This window comes from Triticum dicoccoides, chromosome 2A, assembly GCF_002162155.2.
Source record: "Triticum dicoccoides isolate Atlit2015 ecotype Zavitan chromosome 2A, WEW_v2.0, whole genome shotgun sequence".
Lineage (NCBI taxonomy): Eukaryota > Viridiplantae > Streptophyta > Magnoliopsida > Poales > Poaceae > Triticum > Triticum dicoccoides.
The window spans coordinates 646,376,348-646,388,847 of record NC_041382.1 but is presented as its reverse complement, the minus strand read 5'-3'; the positions used below and the strand labels follow the sequence as shown (position 1 = coordinate 646,388,847).

At 48.1% G+C, this 12,500-nt stretch overlaps 1 protein-coding gene and 1 pseudogene across 1 annotated transcript; both read right to left on the bottom strand.

Annotated features, from left to right (window-relative positions):
* Window positions 1-2,754: 2,754 nt before the first annotated feature.
* Window positions 2,755-8,143, bottom strand: LOC119355969 (annotated as a pseudogene).
* A 372-nt stretch (window positions 8,144-8,515) lies between these two features.
* Window positions 8,516-12,256, bottom strand: LOC119355968 (serine/threonine-protein kinase D6PKL1-like). The gene is made up of 4 exons (XM_037622868.1): window positions 11,994-12,256; window positions 11,631-11,704; window positions 10,189-11,546; window positions 8,516-9,583 (listed from the first exon to the last, which is right to left on the bottom strand). The coding sequence occupies exons 3-4, from the start codon at window positions 11,397-11,399 to the stop codon at window positions 8,713-8,715; spliced, it is 2,082 nt and encodes a 693-aa protein (XP_037478765.1). The 5' UTR covers window positions 11,400-11,546; window positions 11,631-11,704; window positions 11,994-12,256; the 3' UTR covers window positions 8,516-8,712.
* Window positions 12,257-12,500: the final 244 nt, after the last annotated feature.

The window sequence follows — 12,500 nt, the reverse complement described above, 5'->3', positions numbered from 1 at the left end:
CCTATTAGTTATTTTTTTTGTTTTATCATTGTCGGCACCTTATCTATCTCTGTAACATGTGTGACCTGCGCAACTGCAAAAGTATTGGGCAATAAAAATTCTGTGTAACACATGTTTTGTATGCACTCTGCCTATGCTTAGTATAGAAACTATGCATGGATGTTACTCTCTTTTTTGTGGCCTTGTGTAGATTGTAAATAAATTATCACGAACAATTGAGCCTTTCACTTTTTCTGTAGCATACTGAGCCTTTGCGGTATTGCTTTCATTGTATAAACGTATGAAATACAAAACGTCTCATACCAGGTTGGATATGACTGGGGCGGGTGGGGTGCGGCAAGCCGCACTTCCTATCTAGTGATCATGAGGAGCAGCCACATGCATGTGTCTGGTCCCCCGCCACCACGCAGTAGTATATATTCCCTCCGTTTCTAAATATTTGTCTTTATAGATATTTCAAAAAGTGACTACATACGGAGCAAAATAAGTGAATCTACATTCTAAAATATGTCTATATACATCCGTATGTGGTAGTTCATTTGAAATCTCTAAAAAAACAAATATTTAGAGTAGTTTTCTTTTTATTTCAACTGGGTAGCTCAATTCGGGTCAGTTCTTTTGATGATATTTTCGGTGTTCCAGAATAAGCTGCCCCGTGCCTAGCATATTCTAGAAGTTCAATTAAAAATATTTTTAGAAGCCTACTAATCAAATCTTAATTAGGAGACTTAAAAAATTAATTGGGCTTCTGGAATAAGCCCACTACCTAGTTTATTCTAGAAGCCAGCAAAAAAACTGGCCCTTCGCATGTTGCCATAACTATCAAGATACAACATTGGACGTGCTAAGAGCATCTACCGCCGGACTTGGCAGATCCAGCCCCTCAAACACTCGTGGGCGCGTCCGTGGGCATTGACCGTTCACGCCTTATATGTTAGCTTTCACATCCGCGTCCTCATATCCGAAACTCCAAATTCATGCAACACTATGTATAAAGACGTTCAACGCGCCGGATCACCGTTGCATCGCGGGACAAAAGGACCATAGTTCATGAAGTTCATCGGCAGACAGTGCAAATGAATACTACAAATACTTAACATAGATAAAACATAAATAAAATGAGAAAGGGCGGAGGAAATCACCATTTCCTCGCCAGCCCCTTCCCGTTCCGGTCGTCAGTGCGGTTGTGTTCCCTCCTCCATGTAGGCATCAGCGTGCGGAGGTGCGTCGTCGTCGGAGCTACACAATTGGCCCGACGGCCTGTGGAGCAGGCAGTCCTGCTCCTTCGCATGGCAGATCGTCTTCACCTTCACCGCCGCCTCTTTGTTTGCCTCGCGCTCCGACAACTCGATGGCGAGTCGGAGTGCCTTGGCATTCTTGCGGCAGAGGCGCCACGCATCTGTCTCCGCCGTCGTGAGAGGGCGACGGAGGACCAACGCAAGAAGCGCGTCCTCGGGATCGACCGGCGCTCACGCGTGACCGACGCGCTGTCAGCGCCTCCCTCGCCGCTGCCCTCTCTCTCGCCCGTTGCCGCTCGCGCCAGTCTGCTCTTGCCACGGACTCGGGCATCCTCATGCGTCCTGGCGCCGGCGCGGGCATGAGGACCCAACGGTGGCCGGATACCACTTTCGAAGCAGAGTGCGGTGGTGGGCAGTGTACCTAAAGGAGCGGAGCGGCCGGGGCTGCGCGTCGGGCGGGATGGGCCGGCGACGTCATCGACGCTACGTCGACGGGCGTTGGGCGCAGACGAAGTTGATTCGCCGGATCCGCCTTGGTTGAGCCGCGTCCGCCTCAATGTGATGCGAAGGACGGCCTCCTTCACATTGTCAAGTTCTGCTTCACGCAACGGGCTCGCCCAGTCGTCGTCGGAGCCACCGATTCCCCACTGGAGCCAGCGTTGCTTCGGTCGTCGGCCATCGAATGGGATCAAAAGGGATCGGAAGTGGAGTGGGCGAAGAGGGGAGTGAAATGGAATTCGGATTGACCGCAGTCTAGGGTTTTCGGCATGGGGGATATTTGTGGGCACAGGTGGGCCAAGCCGACGTGACGGACGCGCCCTTGCCGCCCCATGGAAAATCATGTTGCACCGATTCTCAATTGTTGCTCCACTGCCTCAGACTACCGGATCATCATCAAGGGGAGCTGCTTCGCATAGCCTGGGACTAATCCTACGGGTGAACACAACGCAACTGATGAGCAACACCAGATCCTCGCCGCCAACACCAACTGATTTCCCTGAATGATGTTGTAGGTGGTGTCGGGCGATGTCTTTCTGCCGTTTCTCCCTTAGGTTGGGTTTGTCGGGCGATGTTAGGACAGGGAGCCGAAATGATCAGGTCGAGCGCCGTGAAGCTGATGACCATCTGTGAAAGACCCAGGCGAGCGGGGGATGATGCTGGTGAAGTCCTTTCCTGGTGAATGTTGATGAAGGGCGCTCGTATCAGGCTGATGGTGGTTCATCTCTGAGCTTTGCGGGGGTCATAAAACAGTTTCTTGTGTTGGGATCTGTCTATGTGGTGGCTGTTGTTTTGATCAGTAGTCTGTATGGTTGGGTTTTGAATTAGATGGTGCTGTCAGGTTTTTGCCCTATAGTGCTCGTTTTGATGGCGGGCAAGTGCAGTGGGTTTCCTGGCAGTGCGTTGAACTCGCTGCCCCGTTTTCTTTTCTTCCTGAACTGTTCTGGAATACTATGTATTTCCGTTGCTTTCAATGGAAAGGCGTACGCCCGGTTCAAAAAAAAAGGTTGGGTTTGCTGGGATGAACTTGCAATAAGCTGTGTGGCTGAACCATGTTTGAATTCGTCTGATCAGTCACTTAGACTGCTCCCGATATCCTTCTTGGCCATGCTTACTGTGGTTCATTTAATAAAATGGGTGGAACAGGGGGAAACCCCTTTCTTTAGAAAAAAAAAGCTACTGTACATGAATTTTTCCTTAACACGTGTAATCATAAATAACACTAAGCGCGCTTTTTACCGTCTACGGTCAAGTCAATAACACGGATGAGAACCTCATCTAGTCAAAAGGGAAACATCAACAAACAACTTTAAAAAGAAAAATGTATCTCCTCGGTGCAGCAGAATGGCAAGTTAAATAGTAGCTTGAAGAGTATGTGGTCTGCGTTGATCATTTTGTGTTCCCGTATTATTTCATTTCACCGTGTTACACCAGCATAACGGAAATGATGCTACAGCTGGACTTAACTGAGGCCGGTGCAGACGAGGTAGAGTGGTGTGTGTGAATCAATAAACCTTCTCTCTGGACCCATATATTCACTATATCTTCGAGAGAGCCATGACATTGAAGTTGAGTGACTCAGAATACTCCACAATCCTCGTTTTTATGACTCTTGCAGCATCCTGCAATTGCATACAGCCAAGGAATAATAGGGTTCAGAAAATCACAAGTTTTTATATTTGTCACTGAATCTTCCTTCATAAGAGGTGATATAGCGGACCAGATTTTTCCAATCGAGTGTGCGTATTTACTACTCCCCATGTAAACTAATGTAAGACCTTTTAGGTCACTACTTTAGTGATCTAAAAGGTCTTATATTAGCTTACAGAGGGAGCAAAAAATTAGGCTCGGCTTTATCTTTTGCAGATTTTGTGTTGGGCTGGACTGCTTCCATTTTTTTCTTTTGCAAAATGGTTGTGCGGTCGTGAGACCGCCCTGACTACTTAATGGGCCTGCGCACGAAAGCGGCTAAGCAGCTACTGATATCTTACTATGAAAATACGAATTGACTAAGGCCGCGTTCGGATTCCCTCCGCTCCGCGGCTCCGCGCCGGAGCGGAGCGGCAATCCAGTTAATTTACGCCATAATTTGGGGAGTTGGTTAAACCCCGCTCCGCGCGCTCCGCTCCGCGAGGAGTGCCGAACGCGGCCTAAGCATTACGACATAATTTAGTGAAATGAAGAGCTACTAAGTAATACCGTCACAACCAAAACCCTTATGTTGGAAGTTGTAAAAAGGCAACACTATCTTCCATACGCTGTTTACAGAATGAGAGATGCGGACAGCTGAACAATTTACCTGCAACAAGCTATCAGGAGAGGCGCGGTCATGATGTATCGGCTGCGGCTTTCCTCCATCAAGCTCATAAAGTTCACCTGGATGGAAAAGGGAAGGAAAAACAGAGAGTGAACAGCAGATAAAGGGATGGTGACTTGTAAGAAAATTCAATTATGATACTCTGGTAATGGATGGATATTTGTACAATGCATACCATCAACACACGTAAAACAAACGTAATGTTCAATTACCCCATCCTTGGCCTGCACAATAAAATATAGATATCTCAGAATGCAACCATTGATTAATTCATATTTAAACTGAGGATATATTACATAAACATATCTTCCATGAAAGTATTCAAATTATTGTGGTTGACAATTCTGTAATAACATGCTCCTTGTGGAAGTTGTGAACTAATGAACAATGTTCAATACCCATTCACAAATGAAATGACACATGAGCAACAACATTCACCCCAGATTGCAAGCTATTCAAACTGACAAACAAGAAACAACATGAAGGCAGAGAAGCAGGTAAACTGGCTAACAGTCAGGTCTCAAAATTCCGACAGGATCCAGTCACCGTGACCAGTTCCCAGTAAGAGAAGTTGGTGTTAGCAGATAGTTACTGGAAGCAGCGTGACTCTCATAATATAACACTCCATCGCCAAACAGTACCGTCATATTATTTGATCATCCGGGGCAATTATCAGTATGCTAGACGTAACTAAAGAAATTTTACGGCAGTCCTGACCTCTGTATCACCACCAGCAGCAGCAACAGAATGAGCGTCCTCCATTTCTTGGTCCTCCTCAAGAAAAGCAGCACGCTGATGATATCAAGTACTTTATAATTAGTACAGCGTAGAAGTCAATCCATAATAATAGTCTTTAACAAGAAAAGAACTATGCATACATGGACTGCTAACCTGGATAGGATCCATATCAGCAGTTTGTTTATAAAATCTATGAAAATAGGACCCATCAACTGCAAAGATAAAACTACTAATCAAATATTGTCACAAGTCAAAAAGAGTGAGCATGAAAGGCAAGATACTCAACATAATATTATTATTTTTTTGAAGTAGTCTTGGTAGTTAGAAGTTGGAACTAGGCAAATTAAACTCATAAGTCTGGATAACTCATATTTATGTGTGACCAAAAGCATGCATTAGTATTGCAATATATAGAAACAAAACAGAGTATGCACATTCAAGTTCTTGGGAGCTAGATATAATTGTGAACTCTGGATTCCGGAAATACATTATTCATGTGATAGCAGGTCAAGTACATGATTATCCATTATTACCTATTCTGTAAACTGTAGTGATAGATTATAACATTTCTCTACGGAAGGCATAGCAGGGATGAAGGAGTTCTTAAGGATCCTTGGTGAATTATTGGGTGGTCATACACTCATACTGATAGAATTGCATGAAACAGTGACTATGGTTGGACAGCCAAGATGAAATAAAATTTCACACGATAGTGTTTGTCTTGATGCACGTAGGCATAAATATTATGCATATCAATAGGAAGTTAAAACTCAAAACTGCTGTAAATACCTAGCTTGATTTCGGATACAGCATTCCCTATTGCATGAATAATACCAATTGTTCCGCAAGCATTGCCAACAGTCTGTTTTGTACTCCCTCCGTTCCGAATTACTTGTCGCAGGTATGGATGTATCTAGATGTATTTTAGTTCTAGATACATCCATTTCTGCGACGAGTAATTTGGAACGGAGGGAGTAAAATATACTTTCTTGTTGGGCTCCTGCATCATGAATTTTTCTGTATTATAAAGAAATAACCATATAGAAACTTGGGAGGGGGAGCCTTGGCACAGTGGTAAAGCTGTTGCCTTGTGACCATGAGGTCACGGGTTCGAGTCCTGGAAACAGCCTCTTGCAGAAATGTAGGGAAAGGCTGCGTACTATAGACCCAAAGTGGTCGGACTCTTCCCCGGACCCTGCGCAAGCGGGAGCTACGTGCACTGGGCTGCCCTTTAACCATATAGAAACTTGGCATAGGTTCCTTAAAAATCTTTGCAACAAATTTTAATGTGCACCAAGCCACCAACATCTGCTTAAGTCAAGATCATAAACAAACTATATTGTACTGTATCTCTGGCTATTTGGAAGCCATAAACCAATATTTATAGAACCCATGACATTATGAATATAGAAGAAAGAATAGATACCTAAGGGTGTGTTTGGTACATGGCACCAAGTGGAATGGAACGGGTCCGACCAGTGCTTGGGCCTCATTCTTGTGTTTGGTACACTACTAGAACCGGAACCCACTGGTTCCCAAAAAGGGAGTATCCAGCCCAGATCCGGAACGCAGTCATTCCTCCAAATCGAAGGAACGACGCGGAACGCTCCCTCGCCCTCTCTCTCGTGCACAAACCGCATCGCCTCTGCCTCTCTGTACTGTGCCGCCGCCTGCTATTCTTCCTCGATCCGCGACGCCGGCTGCTCCTCTGCCGCGAACCGCGCTGCCGGCTGCCCATCTCCCGCGATCCGCGCTGCCTACTGCTCCTCTCCCTCGTCCCCTCCTCTCTCAACTGTGGCACGGTGGACGAACTGCTGCCTGGCGGCGGACGAGCAGATGCGGCCTGCGGGGCGGCGGGCGGCCTTCTCCAAGCAAGCGGCCATGCGAGTTGTTGGCCGCACGGCGACCAGCAGCAATCTGCGGCTACCAGTTGAGTCAAGCTCCGTCCAGCCATAACTGACCGGATGGATTCTTTGATTTAGCACTCCAGTCCGTCATGTTTGTTGTGAATTTGTTTGTTGCAAGGTAGAGTACCAACAATAGGTCAACTTCATCTCTCTAACGTGTGTTAGACTGTACAGTACATTTTTGGCAATATGTTTTGCTACCTTAACATGTGTTAACATGTAGTAGAAATCTATATGTGAGATGTCACCATTTCATCTCACTAACCAAACATCGAAATGGAACCATTCCATTCTACTAATTGCCCATACCAAACACAGTGACGGAACCGACCCGTTCTACTGGAATGGAACCATTACATTCCATTCCACTTCGTCCCTGAACCAAACACACCCTAAGAAGCTGCTAACTATCGTGAATGGACACATTCATTATACTGAGTTGATTCACTAGTTGGAATTTGGGGAAACAAGTTCGATATGTCTGAGTGTTCAGCACAAAAATAAGTCAGCAGTAGAAATAAACTAACACAGTGGAACTTCTTGGTTAGCAAGCATGACACCATTCAATCGATTTAACCATTGAAGTGCATTTTTTTTAACTTGTTAAAAGGAGTATCCAAGGAAATACCCAATGACTAGGGGGGCCATGAAAATGGGTAAAGACCTACTGTTGGAAGTTTAAGCAGTTTAACATTCAATCAGTTTAAGCAGATAGCAGACACATCATGATCAGGTCCTGATCTCCTATGATTAGTTATGCTGAAGTATTATGGCAATATTTCGCCAAAGTTCAATTCTAGGAACACAGTGTTGCACACAGAATTCCTAGAAGCAGGTGAACGAACCAAATTATTTACCAGGATTTAATGTGAAATCGAGTGATTTTGGTCAGGAAATTGTGCTGAGCATACTGACAGCCAAACTAACAATACAGATCAGTCTCACCTTGGTCTCCACCGTGGAGGTGGCCGAAGCATCGGATTCCTTCTTCCGATCCTGCTCACCAACACGCGGGTGGAAAACAAATCAGCTCCTCCTCACCATCCACCGGTACAAGCAACCCAAACAAAATCCCACAGCCAATTAGGCGCCAGGACTCACCTGCGGGTAGAGCAGGAGGACGGCGAGGACCGGCTGGGGCACCATGGCGACTTGGCGAGCATATCGTCGTCGAGCCCGTACACGTCGCAGAACCCCACGCCCTCCGGGACCCCCAGCCCCCACATGAACTGCAGCCGACCGTGGCGTAAGGGGACTGAGTGGGGAAGAGGAGAGGCCGAGGCGAACCCCTACCGGAAGTGGGGAGGAGGCGTGGGTACCTGGTTCATGACGTCGGGGTTGGCCTCCAGGGGGAGCCACCGCTTCACCATGGCGGCCGACGTGCCGGGGAGGAGGGGATGGAGCGTAGTGGCGGCGGAGGCGGTTTAGCGAGGTCGTGTTTTCTCTTGTGCGGCGGGGTGCTCAATGAACAGAATTTGTGCATCCGTCTAAACTTCTAACAGTTCTGCACCCTACAGACTTTGTACTGAAACGGGTTCTCGAGCTGAGGAAATTCATACAGGCATACTCAGCTATTCCACGGTATACAGATGCTGCATCTCTTTTTTACTTTGTGATAATTCACTGCATCTAAACGAACGACCAATCACGCTGAAATACATTTAGCTACAATTATATTCCTCAAATTCAACAACCAGCAAGGAAACGAGGGGAACTGGTCAGTCAGAATGCCCGTTTCTCCAGTGATGGCGCACAACTCCGAAGACAGCCACTCTTCAGAGTGTTTCTGCAATGCAAAATCTGTAGCACGCAAAACATGTTCAGAAACAGAGATAGGCTATTCCCATCAGGACATGGAGATCAAACACATCTAGCTAATTTCGGCCAGTTCAGATGCAAGAAATTTGTAACAGCGGTGACTGACATAAACAGCACCGTAAGAATCACAACACCACACTGACCCAACAACACCAACAGTATGCAAACAACAAGCTCTGCCGCTAAGGCGCAAACTCTAAAAGAACTCAAAGTCAAGGTACTTCCCGCCGGACTTGGCGTCCGCGCCGACCACCCTCTTGTTGGTGCTCGCGACCGCCTCCGACACCCCGTACTTCACCGGCAGCTCGGCCTCGACGGGCCTTGGGACCTCGGGGGGCGTGCTGCATCGGATCAGGGCCCAGTTCACGCCCTCGAAGAAGGGGTGCTGCTTGATCTCCGTCGCGCCCCTCTTCACGCCGAGGCGCTGCTGCGGCTCCTTGGCCAGGAGCCCCCTGATGAGGTCCCTGCCGGCGTAGCTCGTCGACGGCGACTCGGGGAACTTCAGCTGCTGACCGACCACGTTGAACAGCGTGGCGCGGTTGCCTGACCCCTTGAATGGTGTCTTGCCGTATAGAAGCTCGTGCAAGAAGATACCAAAGGTCCACCAGTCGACCGCACTTCCATGGCCTTCGCCTTTGATGATTTCTGGGGCCAAGTACTCGTGAGTCCCAACGAATGACATGGATCGAGCTGATGTTGGTTCTGCGAGGAGCTCGGGCAGGTTGATGGCACTCTGTCCAAGGTCAGACCTTGTCTTTTTGGTCTTTTTCTTGCTCTTCTGACCAAACAATTTGGGCATGAAACAAGCTGGCTGAATACAGGCTGAAGTAGGCTCCATGCAAGTAGGTTGCACACAGAATGAACCACCCGCCCTTCTGGGATCAGAATCAAAGGCCGATGTCCTGATTAGTGTAGGTGACACTGCACATCTCAGGGAGAGGTCGAAATCTGAAAGCATTATGTGGCCATCATCACGCACCAGAACATTTTCTGGCTTCAGGTCCCTGTAAACGACTCCCAGCATGTGCAGATACTCAATAGCTAGAAGAACTTCTGCAGCATAAAACCTGCTCAAAATCAGAGAGCACAATGTCAGTGCTTTTAGTTGCAACTAGCCAACTAGGTATATGATAAGCTACTGAATACCAAAATTCTGGTATTGAAGGATAAGATGCTAAAGCAAAAGCTAATTGGAGCATGGTTTATAATATCCCAAAATCATTTCAACCATGCTGCCTACATTTCAATCTATAAATTTATGCACCATTTACAAGCACACCTGCAGACTACATTTGAACAAATAACCTTTCTCTGCACACCATCTCATAACAGTCACAAGACCTTATTCAGAAATCCTGCCCGAGTAACTGGGCAACACTATATTAGCTGCTTCCTGAAGCCCCAAAAGATAAGCTTCCTATCAAACTATAGCTATACAGAATTTCTTTCCCTTGCGGAAACCATTTCCAACCCGGAATCCTTGCACAGTTCGGAAATTATGCTTCAGGCTCAACTGTCTAATATTAAAAAGCAGAAACAGTAATAACTCTAAGCTACATTAAATTGATAGCAAATGGAGTGCTAAACTTGACAAACAAAAATACTGAATGTGAATACAATACGAAAATACAAGTTATATTTTTGTAAGGAATTGGCTCATGATTTAATATACCTTGCTGCATACTCGGAGAAATATTTTCCTGGCTGTTTCTGTCGCAGAGTGTGCAAGTCACCACCCGGACAAAATTCCATGACCAGACACGAGAACCTATCAGTCTCAAAATGTGTATACAGAGTTGGTAGGAATGGATGATCCAGAAGCTGCAGGATCTCCCTCTCAGTTTGAGCCCTATTCAACTTCTTCCTGCTGGCCAAGGATGCCTTGTCCATTACTTTCATTGCAAAGTAGCACCTAGTCCCACTCAACTCTGAGAGGTATACGCTGCCAATGTCACCACAGCCTAGACGCTTGAGCAGTCTAAAGTGGCTCATCCCAAGCACGCCATCTCGAATCCGCACAGCATGAATCGCCTTTCCTCTGGGATCATTCCCCTTATGAGGCTTACTGGTACCTCCAGTGATATGGCTCCAGCTGCTATCGTCGCTAACACCACTGCTGTCACTTGCTCGGCTCATGCTTGTTTTTGCACTTTCTAAAGAGTCACCTCGAACACTACTCTTTACACTTCCAAAGTTCCTCTCTACAGTAAGCATGGTTCCAGTAGCTATGGCTTCACTTTTGTATGTGTTATTACTGCGGTTGCTCGCGATGCTCATGGCAGTGACCACCCCCATGCTGTCAATGCTGCTGTGAGGGCTGACATTGCCGCTGGGAGGGAGCGATGCATCCCAGACACAGTCTTTCTCCTCCGAATCTGGAGGCAAGGACACAGTTTCCGTAGCCTGTGACGAGCGCGCCGTGGCCAACGACGCCACTGCAGCACCAGACACCTTCCTCTCCTCGGGCAAGCCTTCACCACTGCCTGCACAGACTACTGCATTTGCCTTCAGGCCTGTGACACGGAGCGAGAGGTCATCCATGAATGGCCCTTTCGCTGATAGTCCTCGCACCATACACACCGGCGGCTCAGGCTTCTCCTCATCAATTGCGACATACACCGTCTTCATAAGATCCATATCAATTGGCTCGAGGGGGTGACTGGCCCCAGAGAAAGAACTCCGGCCACCCTCATCCGAGGAATCCACGCTCTGGAAGCTCTCCTCGCCATCATCTGGCAGATCCTTCTCATCCTGCTGCTGGGAGGTCTTCCCTTTCCATGACGCCTTTATCGGAATCGGCAGTGGCGGCTCCAGGCTCTGCACCTTCCGAGCAGTGACCACCAAAGGGTCTTCAGGCTCCGCAATCTTATCCACTATCTCCATTCAGACCTTAGCATAACAAGTGCACAAACACCAAGCAAGAGCCGACCAAGACAAGGCAAATCCCAAGCGATTCTCTCCTCAACAAGACACAAGGACGACAGGAGTCCTGCGCCGAGATGGCAAATTTCAGCACAGACAGCACTTCACCTGCAACAGTCACACACAGATTGGTTAAGGAGACGAGGAGAACAAAGTTTCTCTCCAGCCCAACACGGGTTCGAAGAATCAAACCTGCTCCTGGGCAAATTATCGGAAACCCAGCCAAAGCAGACCCCGGGGAGTAGGAACAGGTCCAATCCTCCACCCTGCAGAACAGAATCACAAACCAATCCACCGGATTAGACGCATGCTTCCGCGAGAATGAGAAAACAACAACCCACCAAATCACACCAGGTTATCCTCAAACCCCAAGACACCCACCAAAACCGCAGCAGAATCCCCGCAGCATATCGACTCAGAATGCACCCAACCCGGCCGCACCGCATTCAGATCTTCGCCGCTGCCGAACACGGCGACGAGCGACGAAGCGCGGCGGCCGCCGGTTCCCCAGCCGAACCAAACAAGGAAACAAATCGAAGGAAAATAATCAATCACCTCGAACGGGGGGAAAGCGGAGATCCCCAGAGTCCAGAGATGACGGACGCCTCGGCCTCGGGGACGACGCGCTCCGCTCTTGGCTACGGCTCCTCCCCGCCACTACCGCGCACCAGTGCCGCCGCCGCCGCCGCTGCTGCTAGCGCCAGTCCCAGCCAGAGTAACTCCGCACCCAGACGCGCCTCTCTCTCTCTCTCTCTCTCTCTCTCTCTCTGTGCGCTTGTGAGGAGGACTGATGAGGAGAGGCGGAGCGCGACGGAGGGGGGGAAAGCGAAAGGCGTGGGAGTGGTGGGGGCTGGATTTGTTCCCGTTCTGTTTTGAGAAGAAAAAAATAATAAAGCGGAAAGCGGCGAAAAGGTTGCGCGTGGGCTGCTGCTAAGCACCGTTTTCCCGCGGCTAATCACTCTCGCGCTTTATCAGCTTTCCCTAACCACACCACACAGCTTTGCTCGCTCGCTCTGGCCCGTCCCTTTCTTCCTCGTTACCCATCCAACCCCACACCGATGT

Bases quoted from the DNA above. Each gene is read 5' to 3' on its own strand.
- LOC119355968 (XM_037622868.1), bottom strand. From the start codon at position 11,399: ATGGAGATAGTGGATAAGATTGCGGAGCCTGAAGACCCTTTGGTGGTC. The intron at 9,584-10,188 runs GTATATTAAATC...GATTTTGAGCAG, and splicing joins TTCTCCGAGTATGCAGCAAG to GTTTTATGCTGCAGAAGTTC.